The sequence below is a fragment of the Carcharodon carcharias genome, chromosome 2, assembly GCF_017639515.1.
Source record: "Carcharodon carcharias isolate sCarCar2 chromosome 2, sCarCar2.pri, whole genome shotgun sequence".
NCBI classification, from domain to species: Eukaryota; Metazoa; Chordata; class Chondrichthyes; order Lamniformes; family Lamnidae; genus Carcharodon; species Carcharodon carcharias.
Genome location: NC_054468.1, coordinates 85,135,702 through 85,161,169, shown reverse-complemented (window position 1 = coordinate 85,161,169; position 25,468 = coordinate 85,135,702). Strand labels below are relative to the sequence as shown.

Genomic DNA, 25,468 nt, shown 5'->3' with positions numbered 1-25,468 from the left:
GGCCCTGCACCCTCTGTGCCTGCGTCTCTCCTCCCACAGGTGGCTCCCCTGGAGGCTGCATTGGGACACCTGGCCTCCTCCCTCTTCTGCCCCTCTCTTTCTCCTCAGAGGAGTTGCCACCAGCAGAGACCACAATCCCCTTCACCAGGGTAACAGAAGGCTGTCTGATACCTGGAAGAGTCCACATGGTCAAAATTCTCCGGAGGCCTTGGAGACACTAATGAGTCCTGAAATGAAGCCTGGAAATGCTCATCCAAAGCTCAGAACAGAGATGAAGCTGTCAAGCTCAAATAAGCAACCAGCAGCAAACTATCTCCTAAACTCCTCATTACTCACAATGGCAATGCTTCTAACTCTTTTTATCCCGCCCTTGAATGGGGCATTGTAAAAAGTGGTCTGCCTGCCCGTTTTGCCCATGCAACAAGCGTAAAATTGCATGAGCAACATAAAATCTGGATCAATTGCCTTTTTAATGGCCTTAAGTGGCCTTTTGATTGATGGCAGGTGCAGATCCAATACCCGCACGTGCCTGCTGACCTGAAGATTGTTCATATGCAGGATGACATCAGGACACTTGCCCAACATCATCTCGCACGATTTTACCCCTGATCAGGTCAGGCCCGCACCCGCCTGTGGAACGTAAAATCCTGTCCCAAGTCTTTTGTGAAGTAATGCTCTAAACTTAGGATCTAATTGCATTTTTCTTCTGTCAGATTATTTCAAATAACTCTCACTCTTTGAGTTAAATCCTCCCTGATTGCTTCAAATATCCAAGCCACAATTTTACATATGTCTCAGCTGCTCTGAAATTACTGACTAACTTTCTTATAATACCCTGGATTTATCTTACTTTTAATATTTTATATACTTTAATGAAGTTCTCGCCCCTAATCTGCCCTGTCTCTGGGCTGTAAAGGTTAAACTCTTCTAAGCTCTTCTCATAGTTCAGGGATAGGCAATCTTTTGTTCCTCAAATTCCTGAAAAGAAATTTGCCCAAAATACAAACTATTCAGAGCAAAGAAACCACAAAAAGATGAAAATTATATGAGAAGCCCATTGTTGGAAAAATGGAAGGACATTGAATTTTAGACATTCTTCCTCCTGAGTTATTTTTAAAAGTTGCAGTGTTAATTTGTGGCTGTGAGCATGCCATTCTCCAAGAACCCACGGGTCAACAGAGATGTCCGGTGGGGAACACTTGGAAAGGGAAGAGATACTTTGTTAAGTAAGTTAACCAGGAACTGCTGTTGTCAGGCTAAAGACTTTTGCTGATCTTAAAAACACCTGGCCTAAGTGAAGTATTCTTTAAACATCTTAGCCTTTAAAACCCTCAGAGAGTGAGTGGGGATGTGCCTCAGCCAGCTTCAAGAAAAGACTCTCTCTGCCCCACTTTTGTGTTATATACGGTCTAGAGTGAGTTAAACTTTCCTCAGAAACATCTCATCAGGATTAATCATCTGTTTTATTTTTGAGAATTCGCAAAGTTGTGATAAGTAAGAGTCATCAAGGACAGTTTCACCAACAAATTCGTCTGAAGGAACTTCCAGGTCTATAGTGACCAGGAACCTGTAGATTAAATTCTGTTAAATCGACAGCATCAAGATCTCTTCGAGTTTTATCCTTTTGAAATAAACATTCTCATCCTCCAACCTCTGCGGGGGACTGTGCTTGACTTGTCCTGCTTTGTGTTTGTGTGCAAGTGTATGGGGGTTTGAATATCTGTTTTTCAAAAAGGGAAAAATCATTACACTTCTAAATTACAACTTATATGTTAACCAGTTTATTATATTGTAATTTTTTTGTGTTTACTGAAGTAAGTCTTTTGATTAGTCTTTTTATGCTGGAATAACAGTATCAAAGGTAAACAGTTGGCCAGCTTTGTGGGTGAATTAAACATTTAATTGTTTATTGTTACAACCTGTGGAGAAGCGGGGCTAGAATTAACTGTGCACTCCTTCCATCTCGGTCCGTAACAATTAGCAAAATATCAAATTTCAACTCAGATTAAAACATCAATAACAAAGTTATGTACAAAAATTAAATCTTTTTTATCTTTGTGTTTTTATAATACACTTTGTACTTTGTACCTGTCACAGATGCATCAGTTTATGATAGTATTAGAAAGAGTGAGCACTGTCCTTGTGGAGACCAAGTCCCATCTTCACACTGAGGATACCATAGTGTTGTGTGACACTACCACCTGTGTAAATGGAATAGATTCAACATAGATCTAGCAGATTTGAGATGCCGTGGGCCATCAGCTGGAGTAGAATAGTATTCAACCTCGTAGCCTGCCATACCTCTCACTCTACCATTACTATCTGGCCAGGGGATCAACCCCGGTTCAATCAGGAGATCTGGACATTAGGCATGCTGGGTGCTACTGGGAGCAGCACCAGGCATACCTAAAAATGATGCATCAACCTGGTGAAGCTATAACACAGGACTATTTGCATGCCAAATAGCAGATGCAGTCTGAAATAGGCAGAGCTAAACGACTCCACAACTAATGTATCAGGTCTAAGCTTTGCAGTCCTGCCACATCCAGTCATGAATGGTGATGGACAATGAAACAACTCGCTGGAGGAGGAGGCTCCACAAATATCCCCATCCTCACTGATGGAGGAGCCAAGCACATCATTGCAATAGACCAGGCTGAAGCATTTGCATCCATCTTCAGCCAAAAGTGCAGAGTGAATGATCCATCTCTGCCTCCTCCAGAGATCCCCAGCATCACATATGCCAGACTTCGACCAACTCAATTCATTCCACCTGATACCAAAAAACAGCTGAAGGCACTGGACACTGCAAAGGCTATCAGCCCTGAAAACGTTCCGGCAGTAATACTGAAGACATGCTCCTGGCCAAGCTGTTACAGTGCAGTAATAACAGTGGCATCCAACTGATAATGTGGAAAATTGCTCAGGTATGTCCTATCCACCAAAATCAAGACAAATCCAACCGGCCAATTACTGCCCCATCAGCCTACTCTCAATCATCCCTGAACTTATCAAATATCCCTTAATAGTGTCCAAAACACTGTGTGGGACTGGCAACAGGAATTCCTTCAGGGACCCCCTGCTTTGCCTTCATAACTTCATTGGGAGGTTGACAGGAAATCCATTTGCTTGGTTAATCCAGAGTTCCTGCTAATCTTTCACTGACATCATGAGAAAATTATCAGCAAAAACTGGATGCAAGTTAGTGTTCCCCTCCTTAATATTTCAATTGCTTTATTTTTATTTTACCAGCACTTTTCCCAGTCAGCATTTTATCTTTCCCTTTAACTTTTATTTCAAACTGGAAGAAGGTGAAATGAGTTTCGGACTGAAAGCTCATGCCATTTGTGCAGGCATCTATGGATATTTCAGTGAGAAATCCTTGACTTTAACAATTGCTTACTAAAATAAAGCAAAAAAAAAACACCCAGGCTTCATGCCCCTACTGCTGCCCAGTGACTCATGTAGGAAATTGTGGGCATCAAAATGTTAGGATGAATAAGGAGGTGACAAACTACTTGGAATATAGTGCCTAAATGGGATAAAGGAGCAGAGGGATCTGGGGGCACAGATATACAAATCATCAAAAGTAGCAACGCAGATTAATTTGGCCGAAAAAGGGCAAACAAAGCACTGGGGTTTGTTTTTAGAGGAATAGAATAGAAAACAGAGAGCTCATGCTAAACTTGTACAGAACCTGGGTTAGACAGCACTCGGAGTACTGTGAACAGAACTGGTCTCCATATAATAAAATGATTATAGAGATTATGGAGAAGTTGCAATAAATATTTACAAGAATGATACCAGAACTGAGAGATTATACCAATCAGGAAAATTGTACAGGTTAGGGCTTTCTTCTGTAGAAATGAGAAAATTGAGGGGTGACCTGATAGAGATCTTCAAGATAATGAAATGGTTTGATAAGATAGAAGTAGAGAAGATGCTTCCTTTTGTGGGCAAGATCAGAACTAGGGACCCAAGGCATAAGATAGAATATGGGATTCTTCTTCTATTTTTTCTCCCTTTTCTTCTCCTTTCTTCTCTTTTTCCTGTTCTTTTCCAAAAATAAGGTTTGGGTTGGTGAGTGGGGGCGGGCCCAGCTCGCCGACACATAAAATGATACACGGGCATCCCAATGTCACCGTGCGTCATTCAGATCGTCAGTTCAGCAGGCGCGCACTGGAGGCGGCTGCATGCCCACCGAACTGTAAAAGGCCTATTAAGGCCATTTAAATAACAATTAAAATAATTAACTGAGTTGCCTGTCCAACCTTAAGGTTGGCGGGCAGGCGAAGAGCCCAAGCGGCCTTCGCATTTATCATGAGACCTCATCCACGGGCGGGATGAGGTTTCATGAAGGTTTTTAAACTTTAATAAAAATTTTTAATAAAATTCGTAGACATGTGACACTGTCACATGAGGGGACAGGTTTTGAATTTTTTTCCCCTTCATTAAAATTTTTAAAAATCAAATTAATCTCCCTGAGGCAGCTCATGCGCGAAAGAGCACAGGCCCTGACTCAACCTACACCACCCGCCCGCGCAGGGAGCTCTCAGCACTTCCAGGTGTGGATCATATAAAATGGCAGCACCCAGCCAATCACAGGTGGCGATGGACTGCACACCCACCCATGCCAGCTCCTGCCCTAACTCCCCCCGCCACCCCCAACCCCCCACCCCCTGACAGGGAGAAAATTCTCCTCCATAAAAACTTTCCTTTTGGTTAGTTTTTAGCATTCTTTAGGTGGATAAGCTCTGGTTCAAAAACATTTAATCCTTTATTTGCAATGGTTAACCTATGGGGGCCATATGATTTGATACGCTTTTATCATTATAATGTCTACTAAGGCTTCACAGGACGGTTGTCCAATCCATTTTATCAACTGGAACGTGAAGAGTCTAAATCACCCAGTTAAAATAAAGTTCTCTCTCATTTACATCATTTGAAACTGGGCATTGCCTTCCTGCAGGAAACTCGCTTATGTACATCTGACCACCTTGGAATGTGTAGGGGTCGGGTTGGGCAGATATTTCACCCTAATTTTCATAGTAAAGTGAGAGGTGCAGCAATTTTAATTCATAAAGGCATTCCCTTTATTCACTCTCAGGTTATAGCTGACACTAATGGCCGCTATGTTATTGTACAAGGCAGACTTTTTAACTGTCCATTGATCCTAACTAATGTATATGCACCCAACTGGGATGATCACCATTTCATTTCGAGTTTCTTATTTTCCATACCCTATTTAGATTTAAATCACTTATTTCTTGGAGGAGACGTTAACTGTGTTCTTAACCCAAATTTAGATTGTTCATCCACAAAATCTATTCTAATATCAAAATCAGCCTCAGCCATCAGTTCTTTTCTGGATACACACAGATTGGTAGATCCAAGGCGCTTTCTATTTCCCATCAGCAAGACAACACCCCTTTTTTTCTCCTGTTTGCCACACCCACTCACATATTGATATTTTTTGCCTTAACAAGAGGCTGCTCACATTAATTCAATCTTGTGCATACAATAGTTTAGTGACCGTTGATCATTTTTAGTAATACTCTTCCATGACCAACCTGTTTCTCACCTTCTGGCAGACCCGGATGTTACTAAATTCATTTCCTCACAAATAGATACTTTTATAGAACTTAATATTACTCCAGATATTTCCTTTGCTACTGTCTGGGAGAGTATGAAGGCTTACCTACGTGGACAAATATTCATATACTGCTCAACTTAACAAACGCAATACTTCAATATTGTCCCAACTGATCGACCAAATTCTCTTCGTTGACCAGCAGTATGCTATTGCACCTACCCCAGTGCTATACAAGCTTATACTTAGATCACATGGCACATTCTATGAGCATGGTGAAAGAACCAGTAGTCTCCTGGCTCACCAGCTTTGTTAGTCTGCTTCTTCTCAACTTATTACTGAAATTACCACTCCAACAGGGCAACCACCACCAATCATCAGGAGATCAGTGGTCAATTCAAACTTTTTTATTCCATTCTTTGTACCTCAGACTCCTTTTCAGATCCTGCTGTGTTTCACCATTTTTTTTGATAATATTGACACCCCATCTCTAACGTCTGACTTTATGAATGTGTTAGAATTACCCCTTTCCCAAGGTGAAAAACTAAAGGAAATTAAATCCATGCAAAATAATAAGGCACCAAGGCCTGATGGATTTCCAATAGAATTTTATAAAAAACTCTTATCACAACTTTCTCCATTATTACTGTCTCTGTTTTGGAATGCTTTCTCTCTAAAATGCTCCCTCAAAAGGGGCAAGGTATCTTTGTTTATTCTTTTAAAGAGGGATAAGGACCCTCTGCATTGCAGTTCATACCGGCCTATTTCCCTTTTAAATGTGGATGTCAAGATACTAGCTAAAGCCTTAGCTCACTGTCTTGAACCTGTCTTTCCATCAATTATCTCTCCAGGCTAGACAGGTTTTACACAGGACAGGAAATCCTTCTCTAATTTAAGGCATCTTTTCAATATTGTTTATACACATTCAACCATTCCTCTCCCTGAGGTTCTTCTAACTATGGAAATAGAAAAAGCTTTTGATAGATTGGAATGGGACTACCTTTTCTTCACATTTCAAAAATTTGGATTTAGACCCATTTTTATAAAATGGATAAAACTATTGTATTCCTCACCAGTCACTTCAGTACATACAAATAATATCCACTCAAAACTCATTGACCTCCATCAAGGTACTAGACAGGGCTTTCCTCCCTACTTTTCGCTATTGTTATTGAGCCCCTGGCAATTTCACTGTGGACCGGTGGAGTTATACAGGGTGTTATACGGGGTGGAGTTGAGCAGAAACTCTCCCTCTACACTGATAACCTGCTTCTTTACTTCCCTGATCAGGCCTTATCTCTCCCACATATTTTCTCTATTCCTGAGCAATTTGGTCATATTTCAGGTTTTAAAACTAATTTGCAAAAAAGTTATATTTTTTCCTATTAACTCTATTGAAAAGAGTTACCTTCTTTCTACCCTCCCCTTTAAGGTCTCAGTAAACAGTTTTAAATATTTAGACAATTTAGTTACTCGATTCCTTGGAGACCTTTTTAAGTTCAACTTTGACCCTTTGTTAGAACATGTGAAGCAGGACTTAGCATGTTGCTCTAGCTTACCCCTTTCTTTAGTTAGCCGTATAAATTCTGTAAAGATGAATATTTTGCCAAAATTTCTATACTTATTTCAGTGCATTCCATTGTTTATTCTCAAGTGTTTCTTTTGTTGCAGTAGACCAATTAATTTCTTCCTTTTTTTGGAATAAGAAAGCACACAGAATTCGTAAAGTTTTTTCTACAAAGTGCCAAGAATTTAGGTGGTTTGGCACTGCCAAATTCTGTTTTATTATTGGTCTGCTAATATCCGTAATATTTCTTTACGGCTTCATTTGAGTTCGGCTAGTTTAGCGTGGGTGCAATTGGAAGCAGCCTCCTGTCAATCCACAGCTCTGCCTGCTCTGTTGTGCTCCTCCATTCCTTTCTCAACCAGTCACTTTTCTTCAAACCCTATCATTAGACAGTCACTTAAGAGTTGGACCCAGTCCAGAACACACTTTGAGCTGCAATCTCTCTCTTTATACAGCCCTATTAATGCAAACCATTTATTTCCGTCTTCATTGGGAGATTCTGCCTTTCAAGTCTGGCACAGGAAAGACGTCAAACCCTTGCTAACTTATACATTGATAATATTCTTGCTTCTTTTGACTCAGAAATATGACCTGCTCCGCATACACTTCTTTCGCTATTTACAAATCAGAGATTTTGCGTGCAAAAAAATTGCCAGGTTTTCTTTATTGCCCCCTAAATCACCAATAGATATGATGTTAGAATTAAATCCTTTTGTTCGGGTGTTCATTTCCAAATTGTGTTCTCTAATATTTTTCGCTACACTGTCTTTCACTTTCTACCTTAAGAGCTCTTTGGGAGCAAGATTTTGACTCAGGCTTACCAGAAGATAACTGGAGGTCTATTCTCTCTTATGTACATTCCTCATCTGTATGTGCAAGACATGGGTTGCTACAATTCAAAATCTTACATTGTATCCATCTATCCAAGGGGAAGAATTTTGCTCTTGGTGGGGGTGCTCGGCAGGGGTTGGCAGGGGTGGTCGGGAAGCCGACTGCCGCCCACATTCGGCACTGCAGTGCAATTTTACGCGGGCGGGCCAAACTGCTCAGCATGGAATGTGAGTGGCAGCATCGAGCACTGCCTGTGTAGGCGGGGGGGGAGGAGGGCGAGCGGGCCTGGCGCGAACTTTAAGTGCATGCGCACGGAAGAGCGCTTCAATCTCCCTGAGGCACGGAACTGCCTTAGGGAGATTGAATCGATAATAGAATTAATAAATAAAAAGTGTAAAAATTTATTTAAACATGTTTTGAGACATGAGTTGGGACGTGTTTTTAAATTTATGAAAATTTTTCAATTTAATAAACGCTTTAGGAAACCTTATCCCGCTTGTGGATGAGGTTTTCTAAATAACGCAAAGGCCACTTGGCCTTTTCACCTGCCTGCCAACCTTAAGGTTGGATGGGCAGCATTTGGAATAACTTTAATTAGATCCTTAATGTCCTTAATAGGCCGTTTACATATCGGCAGGCGCAGATGACTCCAATGTGCGCCTGCCGAACAAAACATCGCTACTCAGCACGATAACGTCGGGATGCATGCCTGACGCCATCCCGCGTCATTTTATGGGTCGACGTGTTGGGCCGCACCCGCACGCCGACCGGAAAATTCTGCCCTATATCTGACCTATGATTGTTGTTGATTTTCTTACTATTTTTTTCTCTTTCCTTTTTCTTCTTCTTTTACTTCTATTTTCCTTTCTTTCTCTTTCTCTTCCAAATGAAAAAGAAACATGGGATTCAGCAGAAACGTCTTTACCCAGGGAGTGGTTAGGATATGGAACTCGCTACCACTGAGAGTAGTTGAGGCAAATATGATGGGTGCATTTAAGGGGAAGCTGGATAAGCAGGTGAGGGAGAAAGGAATAGAAGGAGATGTTGATGGGGTTAGATGAAGAGCGATCGCAAATGATAACCTGCTAACACTCAGGGTTGTTTATTCTGAATTCTGCCTGTCACCTTGATTCGGCCATGACCTTTGCCCAGTTTCCTGAATCCAAAAATCATTACAGGGCTATGCCACTGGAAAAAATGGAAAGAAGCGTTAAAGAGGCCATAGGGTGTGAAGGAATGCAGCTATAAATATGGAGTTATAAGAGAATCCAGCTATAAATGCAGAGTTATATGATTAAAAAGAGTGATTCTCCTATAAAGTAGGGAGTTCATCTGCTGGACAAAGGTTCAGAAGTTTATAAACATAATTGTGTGCTCAAGGACACCATCATCCTGTGGTATAGGAAATGATTTATCCTCTAGGCTGTTTCTGAAAAAACAGGAATTGGCCTCTAGATCATCTCATTAAGGCATTGATACCACAATCTGACAATGGATAATCTTAAAGATGTCCCTAAATCACTTGACAACTGAATCCTGGAAACTTGTGTGTAGCAAGAAAGTGACCATCAACTGCAGCTCTCAGTATCCTGTTTGCTTGAAGGATGTTAACTAAAACAAAGGATGTTGTCTAGCATGACTGCTCAACATGCTATTTTAAATTAATTCACGGGATGTGGGCTTTGCTGGCTGGGCCAGCATTTATTGCTCATCCCTAGTTGCCCTTGAGAAGGTGGTGGTGAGCTGCCTTCTTGAACCGCTGCAGTCCATGTGGTGTAGGTACACCCGCAGTGCTGTTAGGAAGGGAGTTCCAGGATTTTGACCTAGTGACAATGGAGGAACAGCGATATATTTCAAAGTCAGGATGGTGAGTGACTTGGAGGGGAACTTCTGGGTGATAAAGTACACATCTATCTGCTGCCCTTGTCCTTCTAGATGGTAGTGGTCATGGGTTTGGAAGGTGCTGTCTCAGGAGCCTTGGTGAATTCCTGCAGTGCATCTTGTAGATGGTACACACTGCTGCTACTGTGCATTAGTGGTAGAGGGAGTGAATGTTTGTGGATGTGGTGCCAGTCAAGCCGTCTGCTTTGTCCTGGACAGTGTCAAGCTTAACTGTTGTGGGAGCTGCACTCATCTAAGCAAGTGGGGAGTATTCCAACACACTCTTGATTGTGCCTTATAGATGGTGGACAGTCTTTGGAGGCTCAGGGGTGAGTTACTTGCTGCAGGATTCCTAGCCTCTGACCTGCTCTTGTAGCCACAGCATTTATATGACTAGTCCAGTTCAGTTTCTGATCAATGGTAACCTCCAGGGCATTGATAGTGGGGGATTAATGATGGTAATGCCATTGAATATCAAGGGGTGATGGTTAGATTCTCTCTTGGAGATGGTCATTGCCTGGCACTTGTGTGGCATGAATGTTACTTGCCACTTATCAGCCCAAGCCTGGATATTGTCCAGGTCTTGCTGCATTTGGGCATGGACTGCTTCCAGCTGGTTCAGCTTTTTATGGTATTATTAAGAAAGTCAAATACTTATCTTCTTTAGTTCATAGGCCGGGAACAGTTCTCGATGGTCCTTGGGTCTCGTGTGCATGTATTGGCCAAGGGATGGCCACACACGTGCAGTTTGGTTTATTTTTTGCGTTCTTCAGGCCATGGACCAGCCCTGCGCAGAAGAAACAATACAGAACGGCGTGAAAACGTAGGTCAGATGACCTGATATGGAGCACCATCATCTTGTAGGTGTCCTAGGGAGCAGGACGTGGGAGGGGGACAGGGAGAGGTCACAAAAGGAAGCGCCAAGTGTCATGAAGCTATTAATGTATTTAACGTTATTGGAAATTATTTTTTAAAAATAGATGGTTAGCCTATGAGTGTGTCTTAATTGGATTAAAGCCAGCTAGTCTGGGTGCTTTGATGTATAATAGTTTTGACATATAAGAGAGGTAGAGTGCATTTGCATTTTGTTGAATGTCTGAACATTCAAGAAGGGGGGTGAAATCTGGCTCCTAGCTAGCAGAGGCCAAGCAATGTTTAAATTATTAATATAATTGGTACTATGAAAGTGATTTTATTGTTATAAGAGGTGGAGTTCAAAGGGGCTGGTGATACATTGAGAATTTACATTCAATGAGATGTGCTGGGTATAGCAGTTTTGTGTGTGCAGGGCAGAGGCAATGTAAGGTCAAAGCCTGTAAGCCTTCTAATGTGTCTGCAAAGGAACCAAAGTGAAATGAATCTCATTTTGAATTTGTAAGGTGAAAATGCTTTGCCTGGTGTCTGCTTAAAGTCTATGGGTTGCTGTTGTCTTAGTGGAGATTAGTTTGGAATTTATTAAAAGTTATGACAGTAGTAATTTGTAGCTATGTGTATATATTTAACTTGTGTGAACTAATAAATGCCTCATGTAGTTTGATATAAAAACTTCTTGAGAACTGGTAGTCTGATTCCTGAATTTATAACTGCATCTCAAACATACCATTTAAAAATATAGGTTATGACATTTGTTTAAAGTTTCCCTCTGGGATTTTTAAATAACTCAGCTTTACCAATCGCTGTGTCATAACACAAGTAAGAGACAAAGCTAGGGTAGAGAAATAGTGAGATTGGTAAAGAAAGGAGCAGAGTAATAGGCTCTGAATTCAAGAAAGAGGTGCAGAGAGCAGACTTTAAGCAAAGTGGGCATGAGAGGAGCCCTGAATATTGGAATAGTCAGCCGAAGGTTGGTGATTCTGTGCTGTGGGCCACTGGGGCAAAGGTATCCCTTTGGAGCTGTGGTTCTGCTTGGCGTGGCCGAAGATCTGAAATTATGCTTGAAAGGTGAAGCTTGAGTGTACTCGGAGATCCAAGGGAAAGAAATCTCAGATGGTGAGATTGAAACCTTGCAAGGTGGATTGCTGGTGAGTGGGAGTGACTTTTGGAGACAATTCCAAGGCAAGATCTTCAGATATGGAGATTGGAAACCCTCATGAAAAAAACAGTTTCAGTGATATTAGTTAGCTCACAATGTGACAAACGTCTGGGTGGATTGTTGAGAAATCTATGACTCCGTTTTGGTTGCATTTGTCATCTTCTGTGTAATGTGGCATGTCCGACCACAGTTCACCTGTTAATTCACATATATCTCATACTTACCCTGAATGTTAGCATATAAGATAGTGTAATTTTTTTCACCTTTCTGACCTGAGTTTATTTTTGTTTGTCCAAAACCGGTGGAATCTTGTGGCTTTAGTCACTTAGTGAGCGTCTTGAATCTCAAACTCCATTTACTTTAAACAAAGCATTATTGGTCCCTAACCAGATCTCCCCCACATCCTGGAGTCTGGCCAAGGATCGTAGTATAAATATTGGAATCACACAGTAGGAGTTTTAGATTCATTGGATTCACTCCAGCATCTCTCAAGGTAAAGGTATAGCTGCTATAGTGTAGTGACAACAGTTCTCCCCTTAATGGGGATAGAGGTATCCTGCTATACTCTGTAGCTTTCTACTTGGGGATTTAAGATAAATACTACTTGTTTATAGATAGTACTTTCTTTTCCTAGAGCTATCAACATTGCGGTTACCATCAAATATGAAATGCATGTTCAGTTCTTTAATAAATTTTTTTATAATTTAGGAATGTATTGTCTTACATAGTCTTTTGTATCCAAACTTGAGAACCCATCTCTGCGTACTCCTCAGTGGAGAGCTACATCATTGAGGAGATACAGGAGCCAAGAATGTTACCATACTGTTCACTTCTCATGTTTTGCCATTGTCAGAATTTTACACTTTTTTACATTTGTTCATGGCATAAGTTAATGGGCTAATCGTAAATGATTGGATTTTAGAAGGTTTGCAATTCTACAGAGTTAATGGGCCACTTGGAAGGCATTGAACGTTGAACTGATTAGATTTTTCCATTGTTGATGAGCGATCAGAACAATGTGGCCATAGGAACATGGTCTGCTTTATTTGTAACAATACAACCACGAACCCAGCCCAATGGGCCAGCCTGAACAGGGACAGTCAATTACTAAACCACAGGCCAGGACAACAGAGACAAAGATAAGTACTTTGCTGGACATGCAGGCATCTCTAAAGGATTATATCAGGATTATATTCGCTGGAGTTCAGAAGAATGAGGGGGATCTCATAGAAACCTATAAAGTTCTAACAGGACTAGACAGGGTAGATGCAGGAAGGATGTTCCCAATGGTGGGGGAGTCCAGAACCAGGGGTTACAATCTGAGGATATGGGGTAGACCATTTAGGACTGAGATGAGGAGAAATTTCTTCACCCAGGGAGTGGTGAGCCTGTGGAATTTGCTACCACAGAAAGCAGTTGAGGCCAAAACATTGTATGTTTCCAAGAAGGAGTTAGATATAGCTCTTGGGGCGAAAGGGATTAAAGGATTTGGGGAGAAAGCGGGAGCAAGCTATTGAGTTGGATGATCAACCATGATCATAATGAATGGCGGAGCAGGCTCGAAGGGCCTAATGGCCTACTCCTGCTCCTAGTTTCTATGTTTCTATGTAAACTAATTGTTCCAACAAACTGCACCTACTGGAATAAAGGAAAGGGGTTATCCTGAGAATCTGAACAATAGTACTCAGCATGAGCTGGCTATGAGGACAATCGAATAATCAAATTGAATGAGAAAAGAGGGATTGTCTCACCAGACAAGCAGGCATCAGAAAGGGCCTGCAAAAGGCAAGAGGATTGACATAAGAAGAGGATACCCCAGAGATTAGGACTGCAGTCGGGAACGAGTGGTCTAGTCAACCATCAAGAGAGATGGGATGAAGGTGGAGTGACATTGTTGTACTGCTAATTCATTGAGTGATCAGTAAAAGGATAACTGTGTTTCACCAGAATACTTCCTTTTAGTCTGATTCATTGTCTCTTATAGTAAGGGTCTGAATCTGAATTTATTTGGATCTTCTAAGGTCCTTACAGAGAGACGTCCATAATCTGGCTAAAAAGTGTTAAAAAGGCTATCTGGAGGACAGTAATATTCTCTGGTGGTTCTTTGGGGAGAGTTAGATCAGCTCTTCAGACCCATCTAAGTGTCTGTGAGGCCTGGCTTTCTCAACCTTAAGTGAGAGTGATTATCCGAGATGTACGCCTGATCTGGAATAGCTCCAAAAAGTGATTAGGATTATAATCCACTTCAAGGCCTCCTAAAAATTGATCCAGGACAATGAATGGGGTCTCAGCCAAGACTGAGGCCTTCAGCAGGTAAGCAATCAGAGGAAGAGGAGGCCTCCACTGGACCTTCTCCCTCCAATTGATATCTGTGGGCCCAATCCTACCAGGCCTATTGTCATGGTCCAACTAGCAGTCCCAGGGACAAGGAATCAGTGGCAGAGAGGTGAGAAATGTGGCCGTAACTGGCCCCCACCCCTAATCATGCAAATCTAGGAGGCAGATGGGCCTAGTTGAAGTTGGGGAAGGGGAACTGATGTCACACATGAATGAGGCGATTTTGACTGGTTGGGTGCATCATCACACAATCTCGTCTCTTTTCCTCCGATACCCTATCCGAGATTGGATAGTAGGAGAAAATCCAATTTACACGGCGGTACACTTCTGTCTGCCTGGTGGTTGGTCGAATGTGTATTATGCTTGATCTCTGCAGATTAGCCTAATGATTTTTCAACATCCAGTTAGTCATGTGTTGTGCACACACATATACAGTTTCAAGACACTTCCAGCATGTTACACAATATTCATTGTAATTTAATAGTACAAACTGTTCTCTCCTCCCTCTCAGTTAACACAGTATAGGTTACTCCATAATAATAAAAACACAGGCAGTAATTGCAGGAAGAAATTCAAATGTTGCCATTAAGGTATCATCAAAAGCTCTCAGAACAAAATTCCAGTAGCTTAGAAATACGATCGAGACAGCTTGATTAGATTCCAGCCCATAACTGACCTTCAGGTATCCACTCTTCTCACATAAACCATCCAGATTCCAGCCTGTAATTCACTCTCAGATATCCATCAGTCAGATATAAAACATTCAAACCTCTCTAGTTGATTACACAGCCTACAACTCACTGCCGGGTATCCATTATTCTGTTAAATCATCTTTAATCTCTCAATTAGATTTCATGTGACAAGAAGCTGCATTTACATAGCACCTTAAAAGCAGTAAGACATTCCAAAGCGCTTTATGGGAGTGCTATAAAGGCAACATTTGATACAAAGTCATGTGTGGAAATGTCAGGCAGATGACCAAAAGCTTGGTCCGGAGTTATGTTTCCCATGCTCAAGGACAAAAGAGAGGCAGAGAGGTTTAGTGAGGGAATTCCAGAGGTTAGGACTTAGGCAAAAGAAGGCACACCCAGCAATGATGGAGCAACTAAAATGGGGGATGCTCAAGAGACCAGGATTGGAGGAAGTTGGATATCCAGGAGGGTGTAGAGCTACAGGAGTGTACAGAAATGGGGAGAGGCCAGGCCATGGAGAGATATGAAAGCAAGGATGAGAGATTTTAAATCGAAGCAATGCTAGAGAGGGAGCCGATGTAGGTCAGTCAGTGCAGAGGCTAACAGATTTGATGCAAGTTACGATACGCGCAGCAGAGTTTTGGATGAGCTAAAGTTTAGGGAGGGTGGAAGATGGGGTTTCAACCAGCAAAGTATTGGAAAAGTCCATTATTCTATATTTCAACTCCTTGGAGTGGTGGTTCTTTTTGGGTTTAATCAGAAATTATTCAGCACTGAACAGACAATTGGACGGACAAGCACAATGCTCACTAGGCCATACCTTGTTATGAAATCCCTCGATCCGTTTTCTGCAGTATTCAGACTCCTGAATGATTTTGTCAGGCAAAAGCTGGTCTCTCAGATACTCCACTGACAACAGTGGAAGGTGAACCAGCTCAAAGAGCTCGGGAAGGAAGCAACTCCGCTCTGCCTCGTCATATCGTATCCATCGGAGGAGAGCCTGGACCAGGCTCTGCTCCTCTTGGACCTGCAGCAACTCTGCACCAAGATAGCCCAAGAGCCGCTCGCTGTCCAGCAATAGGAACTCCTCACTTTGGGACACTGCCTCGAAGTTCTCCAGGAGAAAGGAGCGTGCTTTGGCGATGACCTCTGGACATCCATACAGCTCCCCGAACTCGTAGATCCCCAGACAGTTTGTGGGGTCAATCTGCTGCTGGAGATAGCGGCTGCATACCTTCTGGACGGTGCTGAACTGCAATAGATTGGAGGACTGAGTCAGGGACTCTACATTCTGCTGGTTGATGGTCAGCTTCCCCGTGTAGGCAAAGTCAATCAGCATTCCCATCACTGCAGGGTCCACCTCCTTGACCTCCACCCGTGCCGAGATGCTCTCGACAAAGTCCCCCGTGAACATGGCATGGAAGTAGACGCTGCAAAGCGCCAGGACGCTCCGGTGACACAGGAACTCCTGGCCACCCACTAGGAGGGTGACATCAGAGAGCTTGGGGTTGGAGCGCAGGGATCGGAGACCCTCCAGCAGGCTCTGAGGGTGAGATGGGAGGCAGAAGTCAAGGTCATCCACATTCCGCACCATCGCGCTTCGTTGTTTTGCTGTTTCGGGTAGTCCACTGCCGTTTAGAGATACATTGGAGCCATCATTTGCAAAGCTGACCCTGGACAAAAGCAGAGAAGTGAACTTTACAGACTGAAGATGTGATTTCTCCTTGTTTAGTCTATCTGCAGGGCAGCTGAGCAGAGGTCCCAAGTTTCATCTGTGCTCAGTTATCCGGTTTCAGCTGAAGCAGCATTTAGGACACTGCAGCTGTGGTTCAGTGGGCAGCCCTCTCAACTATGAGTCAGAGGTATTTGGGTTCGAAGTCCCACTCCAGCGATTTAAATACAAAATTGAGGCTGACTGTGCAATGCAATGCAGAGGTAGTGTTACATTGCTGACAGTGCTACCTTTCAGTTGAGATATTAAACCAAGGCCCTGCCCATCCTCTCGGTAGATTTAAAGAGGAGCATCGGAGTTCTCCATAGTGTCCTAGCCAATATTTATCCCTCAACCAACATTATTATATTGGTGTTTTTGGGAGCTTGCTGTGTACAATTTCACTGGCACTGCTACATTATAACAGTGATTTGCACTTCAAAAATGTTTCATTGGTTGTAAAACAGTTTGGAATGTCCGGTGGTCATGAAAAGCACTACCTAAATGCAAGTTATTTCTTTTATAGTTGGTCTCAAAGCCTCCAGGCTGGAGAGGTGCAACACAGCCAGAGTTGCTGCTTATGATGTGTCCGGTAACCTCAGTAAGACACAGCATGTTGGGTGAGTACGGTTTCAGGCTCAACTGTGTTGCTTCCCACAGTTAAACTACTGCAAGCACATACTGTGTGAGATCATAGCCAAAGAATGGGCAAGTACAAGATGTACTAGAGGGCAGATGGCACCATAGTGACCAGTTCCAAAATTATGTTTCAGATTGCCTCTTAAAAACTTGCCTGCTATAGTATAGCTGGCTACTGGGCATCCGGTCTCAGAGTGTCCTGTCTCACAAAGTATCCTATCACAGTGTGTCCTGACACACAGTGTCCTGTCATAGAGTGCCTTGTCTCACAGTGTCCTGTCTCACAGTGCCCTGTCTCACAGTGTCCTGTCCGAGTGCCCTGTCTCACAGTGCCCTGCCTCACAGTGTCATAGTCTCACAGAGTGTCCGTCTCACAGTGTCCTGCCCAAGTGCCCTGCCTCACAGTGTCCTGTCACACAGAGTGTCCTGTCTCAAAGTATCCTGTCTCAGGGGGTGTCCTGGTGCATAGTGTCCTGTATCACAGTGTGTCCTGTCACAAAGTGTCCTGTCATAGTGCCCTGGCACAGAGTGTCCTGTCACAAGTGTCCTATCACAGTGTGTCCTATCACTGAGCATCCGGTCACAGAGTGTCCTGTGACAGTGTGCCCTGTCTCATAGTGTCCTGTCACACAGAGTGCCCTGCCTCACAGTGTCCTGTCACACAGTGCCCTATCTCACAATGTCCTGTCCGAGTGCCCTGTCTCACAGTGTCCTGTCACACAGAGTGTCCTGTCTCAAAGTGTCTTGTCTGACAGTGCCCTGTCTCACAGTGTCCTGTCACACAGTGCCCTATATCACAATGCCCTGTCCGAGTGCCCTGTCTCACAGTGTCCTGTCACACAGAGTGTCCTGTCTCAAAGTGTCTTGTCTGACAGTGCCCTGTCTCACAGTGTCCTGTCACACAGTGTCATGTAAGAGTGCCTGTCTCAGTGTCCTGTCTCACAGTGCCCTGTATCACAGTGTCCTGTCTCAGAGTGTCCTGTCTCACAGTGCCCTGTCCAAGTGCCCTGTCTCACAGTGTCCTGTCCGAGTGTCCTGTCTCACAGTGTCCTGTCACAGTGCCCTGACTCACAGTGTCCTGTCCGAGTGCCCTGACTCACAGTGTCTTGTCTCACAGTGTCCTGTCTCATAGTGTCCTGTCACACAGAGTGTCCTGTCACACAGAATGTCCTGTCTGAGTGCCATGTCTCACAGTGTCTTGTCTCACAGTGTCCTGTCTCACAGTGTCCTGCCACACAGAGTGTCCTGTCTCACAGTGTCTTCTCTCACAATGTCCTGTCTCACAGTGTCCTGTCAGAGTGCCCTGTCTTACAGTGTCCTGTCTCACAGTGTCTTGTCTCACAATGTCCTGTCTCACAGTGTCCTGTCAGAGTGCCCTGTCTCACAAATTATTCTGACAGTGTGTTCTGTGCCAGAGTGTCCTCTCACAGTCTGTCCTGTCACAGAGTGTCCTGCCTCAAGAGCATCTTGTCACAGAATGTCCTGTCACACACATTGTCCTATCACAAAGTATCCTGTCTCAGGGGGTATCCTGGTATATAGTGTCCTGTATCACAGTGTGTCTGTCACAAAGTGTCCTATCACAGAGTGTCCTATCACTGAGCATCTGGTCACAGAGTGTCCTGTCACAGAATGTCCTATCACAGTGTGTCCTGTCACAGTGTGTCCTATCACAGTGTGTCCTGTCACAGAGTGTCCTGTCACAGTGACCTATCACTGAGCATCCAGTCACAGAGTGTCCTGTCACAGTGTGTCCTGTCACAGAGTGTCCTGTCACAGTGTCCTATCACTGAGCATCCAGTCACAGAGTGTCCTGTCACAGTGTCCTATCACAGAGTGTCCTATCACAGTGTGTCTTGTCACAGAGTGTCTTGTCAAAGTGTCCTATCACAGAGTGTCCTGTCACAATGTGTCCTGTCACAGAGTGTCCTGTCACAGTGTCCTGTCACAGAGTGTCCTGTTACAGTGTGTCCTATCACAGTGTCCTATTACAGAGTGTCCTATCACAGAATATCCTATCACAGTGTGTCCTGTCACAAAGTGTCCTGTAACAGAGTGTCCTATCACAGTGTGTCCTGTCACAGTGTGTCCTGTCACAGTGCCCTATCACAGAGTGTCCTATCACAGAGTGTCCTGTCACAGTGTGTCCTATCACTGAGCATCCAGTCATAGAGTGTCCTGTCATAGTGTCCTGTCACAGAGTGTCCTCTCTTTGTGCCCTATCACAGAGTGTCTTATCACAGTGTGTCCTGTCACAAAGTGTCCTGTAACAGAGTGTCCTATCACAGTGTGTCCTGTCACAGTGTGTCCTGTCACAGTGCCCTATCACAGAGTGTCCTATCACAGAGTGTCCTGTCACAGTGTGTCCTATCACTGAGCATCCAGTCATAGAGTGTCCTGTCATAGTGTCCTGTCACAGAGTGTCCTATTACAGAGTATCCTATCACAGAGTGTCATGTCACAGTGTGTCCTATCACTGAGCATCCAGTCATAGAGTGTCCTGCCACAGTGTTCTATCACAGAGTGTCCTATCACAGTGTGTCCTATCACAGAGTGCCCAGTCACAGAGTGTCCTGTCACAGTGTCCTATCACAGAGTGTCTTGTCACAGTGTGTCCTGTCACAGAGTGTCCTGTCACAGTGTGTCCAATCACAGAGTGTCCTACCTCAGAGTGCCCTGTCTCACAGTGTCCTGTCACACAAAGTGTCCTGTCTCAAAGTGTCTTGTCTCACAGTGTCCTGTCCGAGTGTCCTGTCTCACAGTGTCTTGTCTCACAGTGTCCTGTCTCACAGTGTCCTGTCTGAGTGTCCTGTCTCACAGTGTCTTGTCTCACAGTGTCCTGTCTCAGAGTGACCTGTCTCACAGAGCGTCCTGTCTGAGTGCCATGTCTCACAGTGTCCTGCCTCACAGTGTCCTGTCTCACAGTGTCCTGTCACACAGAGTGTCCTGTCACACAGAATATCCTGTCTGAGTGCACTGTCTCACAGTGTCCTGCCTCACTGCGCCCTGTCTCACAGTGTCCTGCCTCACAGTGTCCTGTCTCACAGTGTCTTGTCTCACAGTGACCTGTCACACAGAGTGTCCTGTCCGTGTGCCCTTTCTTACAGTGTCCTGCCTCACAGTGTCTTCTCTCACAATGTCCTGTCTCACAGATCCTGACACACAGTGTCTTGCCTCACAGTGTCCTGTCTCACAGTGTCTTGTCTCACAGTGTCCTGTCACACAGAGTGTCCTGTCCGTGTGCCCTGTTTTACAGCGTCCTGCCTCACAGTGTCTTGTCTCACAATGTCCTGCCTCACAGTGTCCTGTCTCACAGTGTCCTGTCACACAGAGTGTCCTGTCACACAGAATATCCTGTCTGAGTGCCCTGTCTCACAGTGTCCTGCCTCACTGCGCCCTGTCTCACAGTGTCCTGCCTCACAGTGTCCTGTCTCACAGTGTCTTGTCTCACAGTGACCTGTCACACAGAGTGTCCTGTCCGTGTGCCCTTTCTTACAGTGTCCTGCCTCACAGTGTCTTCTCTCACAATGTCCTGTCTCACAGTGTCCTGACACACAGTGTCTTGCCTCACAGTGTCCTGTCTCACAGTGTCTTGTCTCACAGTGTCCTGTCACACAGAGTGTCCTGTCCGTGTGCCCTGTTTTACAGCGTCCTGCCTCACAGTGTCTTGTCTCACAATGTCCTGTCTCACAGTGTCCTGTCAGAGTGCCCTGTCTTACAGTGTCCTGCCTCACAGTTGCCTGACACACAGTGTCTTGCCTCACAGTGTCCTGTCTCACAGTGTCTTGTCTCACAGTGTCCTGTCACACAGAGTGTCCTGTCCGTGTGCCCTGTCTTACAGTGTCCTGCCTCACAGTGTCTTCTCTCACAATGTCCTGTCTCACAGTGTCCTGTCAGAGTGCCCTGTCTTACAGTGTCCTGTCTCACAGTGTCTTGTCTCACAATGTCCTGTCTCACAGTGTCCTGTCAAAGTGCCCTGTCTCACAAATTATTCTGACAGTGTGTTCTGTGCCAGAGTGTCCTCTCACAGTCTGTCCTGTCACAGAGTGTCCTGCCTCAAGAGCATCTTGTCACAGAATGTCCTGTCACACACATTGTCCTATCACAAAGTATCCTGTCTCAGGGGGTATCCTGGTATATAGTGTCCTGTATCACAGTGTGTCTGTCACAAAGTGTCCTCTCTCTGTGCCCTATCACAGAGTGTCTTATCACAATGTGTCCTGTCACAAAGTGTCCTGTAACAGAGTGTCCTATCACAGTGTGTCCTGTCACAGTGTGTCCTGTCACAGTGCCCTATCACAGAGTGTCCTATCACAGAGTATCCTGTCACAGTGTGTCCTATCACTGAGCATCCAGTCATAGAGTGTCCTGTCATAGTGTCCTGTCACAGAGTGTCCTATCACAGAGTGTCCTATTACAGAGTGTCCTGTCACAGTGTCCTGTCACAGAGTGTCCTATCACAGAATATCCTATCACAGAGTGTCCTATCACAGTGTGTCCTATCACTGAGCATCCAGTCATAGAGTGTCCTGTCACAATGTTTGTCACAGAATGTCCTATCACAGAGTATCCTATCACAGTGTGTCCTATTACAGTGTCCTGTCACAGAGTGTCCTGTAACAGAGTGTCCTATCACAGAGTGTCCTGTCACAGAATGTCCGGTCACAGAGTGTCCGGTCACAGTGTCCTGTCACAGTGTCCTGTCACAGAGTGTCCTGTTACAGTGTGTCCTATCACAGTGTCCTATTACAGAGTGTCCTATCACAGAATATCCTATCACAGTGTGTCCTGTCACAGAGTGTCCTATCACAGAGTGTCCTGTCACAATGTGTCCTGTCACAAGAGTGTCCTATCACAGAGTGTCCTATCACAGTGTGTCCTGTCACAGAATGTCCTATCACAGAGTGTCCTATCACAGAGTGTCCTATCACAGTGTGTCCTGTCACAGAGTGTCCTGTCACAGAGTGCCCTATCACAGAGTGCCCTATCACAGAGTGTCCTATCACAGTGTGTCCTATCACTGAGCATCCAGTCATAGAGTGTCCTGTCACAGTGTCCTGTCACAGAATGTCCTATCACAGAGTATCCTATCACAGTGTGTCCTATTACAGTGTCCTGTCACAGAGTGTCCTGTAACTGAGTGTCCTATCACAGAGTGTCCTATCACAGTGTGTCCTGTCACAGAGAGTCCTATCACAGAGTGTCCTATCACAGAGTGTCCTGTCTCAGTGTCCAGTCACAGAGAGTCCTATCACAGAGTGTCCTATCACAGAGTCTCCTGTCACAGTGTCCTGTCACAGAGTGTCCCATCACAGAGTGTCCTGTCACAGTGTGTCCTATCACTGAGCATCCAGTCATAGAGTGTCCTGTCACAGTGTCCTGTCACAGGATGTCCCATAACAGAGTATCCTATCACAGTGTGTCCTATTACAGTGTCCTGTCACGGAGTGTCCTGTCACAGAGTGTCCTATCACAGAGTGTCCTATCACAGAGTGTCCTGTCACAGTGTGTCCTGTCACAGTGCCCTATCACAGAGTGTCCTATCACAGTGTGTCCTATTACAGTGTCCTGTCACAGAGTGTCCTGTAACAGAGTGTCCTATCACAGTGTGTCCTATCACAGTGTGTCCTGTCACAGAGTGTCCTATCACAGAGTCTCCTGTCACAGTGTGTCCTGTCACAGTGCCCTATCACAGAGTGTCCTATCACAGTGTGTCCTATTACAGTGTCCTGTCACAGAGTGTCCTGTAACAGAGTGTCCTATCACAGTGTGTCCTATCACAGTGTGTCCTGTCACAGAGTGTCCTATCACAGAGTGTCCTATCACAGAGTGTCCTGTCACAGTGTGTCCTGTCACAGTGCCCTATCACAGAGTGTCCTATCACAGAGTGTCCTATCACAGAGTGTCCTGTCACAGTGTCCAGTCACAGAGAGTCCTATCACAGAGTGTCCTATCACAGAGTCTCCTGTCACAGTGTCCTGTCACAGAGTGTCCCATCACAGAGTGTCCTGTCACAGTGTGTCCTATCACTGAGCATCCAGTCATAGAGTGTCCTGTCACAGTGTCCTGTCACAGAATGTCCTATAACAGAGTATCCTATCACAGTGTGTCCTATTACAGTGTCCTGTCACGGAGTGTCCTGTAACAGAGTGTCCTATCACAGTGTGTCCTGTCACTAAGCATCCGGTCACAAAGTGCCCTGTCAAGAGCGTCCTGTCACGGAGCGTCCTGTCACAAGTATCCTGTTACAGATTGTCCTGTCACAAAGTATCCTGTCACAAAGTGTCCTGTCCCAGAGTGTCCTGTCACAAAGTGTCCTGTCACAGAGCATCCTGTCTCAGAGCGTCCTGTCACAAGTGTCCTGTTACAGATTGTCCTGTCACAAAGTATCCTGTCACAAAGTGTCCTGTCACAGAGTGTCCTGTCCCAGAGTGTCCTGTCACAAAGTGTCCTGTCTCATGCAGCCAGTTTCACTTCAGCCTGTTTCAGGTATGCAGTGTGATTCGGAGCAAATTATAAAGAGAACAAAGATGCTGAAGGGCGGGGGGAGGGGAAATACCAGCACAACACTTAGGCCTAGCTGGTAGCTGACCTGCTGCTCATACTCAGTACCTTTAGTCACACAATGGCTAAGGCTAACAAAACTTCCAAATATTCTATTCTATAAATGAGCAGCTGTAATTCACTTTGCAATCTCTCACTACCTAAGTAGTCCAGGGTGACTCTTTAACTTTCCAAATTCTCCTTTGAACACAAATATTTCAAACTTACCCCCGCTCTTCAATTGGCTCCTTGTAACCTTAAAAACACATTCACCCAGTGAATTAAAGACTTGACTTAAGATAACACATAAGGCTTGTACAGGAGCTTAGCTTGGAAAGCTCATGTAGGTTTTCTGTCTTCATATATACTGTCACGCTCCTGTTGTGTGGAGCTATATTTATCCTCTCTAGGGACACAGCACTGCCCTGGCTATCTGCCTTCCCGTCCAGCCACCTGTTCTTAAAGCAACAGTGAAAGGATATCATTTAACACTGGCAGATAGCCTCAAGCCACATATTTCAAAGTATATTGTAGCAAATAGAAGCAAATGTAGTTTTATTTTGCCTGGTTACCATCCTGTCCTATAGACTAGTGACTATCCTTCATTGCACTCAACATTCGGGGCATCAGTCAACCTTAATTCTGTACAAAAAATAAAAAATAAGAAATACCTGGAAAAACAGCATCGGCGGAGAAGAGCACAGTTGACCTTTCGAGTCCTCATGACCCTTCGACAGAACTAAGTAAAAGTAGTAGAGGGGTGAAATATAAACTGGTTTAAGGTCGGGCTGGGGGAGAGAAGTGGGGGGTGGTTGTTGGGATGAGCAAGCAGTGATAGGAGGAGATAACCAAAAGATGTCACAGACAAAAGAACAAAGAGGTGTTGAAGGTGGTGATATTATCTAAAAGAATGTGCTAATTAAGAATGGAGAGCAGGACAAGCAAGGTACAGATAGCTCTAGTGGGGGTGGGGTGAAATAAGACTAAAAGGGCATAAAAGGTATAGATAAATGATCGGTGGAATACATTTAAAATAATGGAAATAGGTGGGAAAAGAAAAGTCTATATATGTTATTGGAAAAAACAAGAAGGAGGGGGAAGAAACGGAAAGGGGGTGGGGCTGGAGGACGGAGTTTAAGATCTAAAATTGTTGAACTCAATATTCAGTCTGGAAGGCTGTAAAGTGCCTAGTCGGAAGATGAGGTGCTGTTCCTCCAGTTTGCATTGAGCTTCACTGAAACAATGCAGCAAGCCAAGGACAGACATGTGGGCAAGAGAGCAGGGTGGAGTGTTAAAATGGCAAGTCACAGGGAGGTCTGGATCATGCTTGCGGACAGATCGAAGGTGTTCTGCAAAGCGGTCACCCAGTCTGTGTTTGGTCTCTCCAACGTAGAGGAAACTACATTGGGAGCAAAGAAAGCAATAGACTAAGTTGAAGGAAATGCAAGTGAAATGCTGCTTCACTTGAAAGGAGTGTTTGGGCTCTTGGACAGTGAGGAGAGAGTAAGTGAAGTGAAGGTGTTACATATCTTGCGTTTGCATGGGGAGGTGCTGTAGGAGGCAGTTGAGGAGTAGGAGGTGATGGAGGAGTGGACCAGGGTGTCACGGAGGGAACGATCCCTACAGAATGCGGGCGGGGTGAAGG

The 25,468-nt window shown here is 44.5% G+C and overlaps 1 protein-coding gene across 2 annotated transcripts in view; it reads right to left on the bottom strand.

The window, feature by feature from the left end:
* klhl30 (kelch-like family member 30) overlaps nucleotides 1-24,129 on the bottom strand; it is a 46,935-nt gene extending 22,806 nt beyond the window's left edge. For both annotated transcript variants that reach the window (XM_041179404.1, XM_041179413.1), the window contains exons 1-2: nucleotides 24,052-24,129; nucleotides 15,751-16,603 (exon numbers count right to left, since the gene is read on the bottom strand). In XM_041179404.1, the coding sequence (XP_041035338.1) occupies nucleotides 15,751-16,524 (774 nt within the window). In that variant the 5' untranslated portion in view covers nucleotides 16,525-16,603; nucleotides 24,052-24,129. The remainder of the gene's footprint in view (nucleotides 1-15,750; nucleotides 16,604-24,051) is intronic.
* Between the last annotated feature and the right edge of the window lie 1,339 nt (nucleotides 24,130-25,468).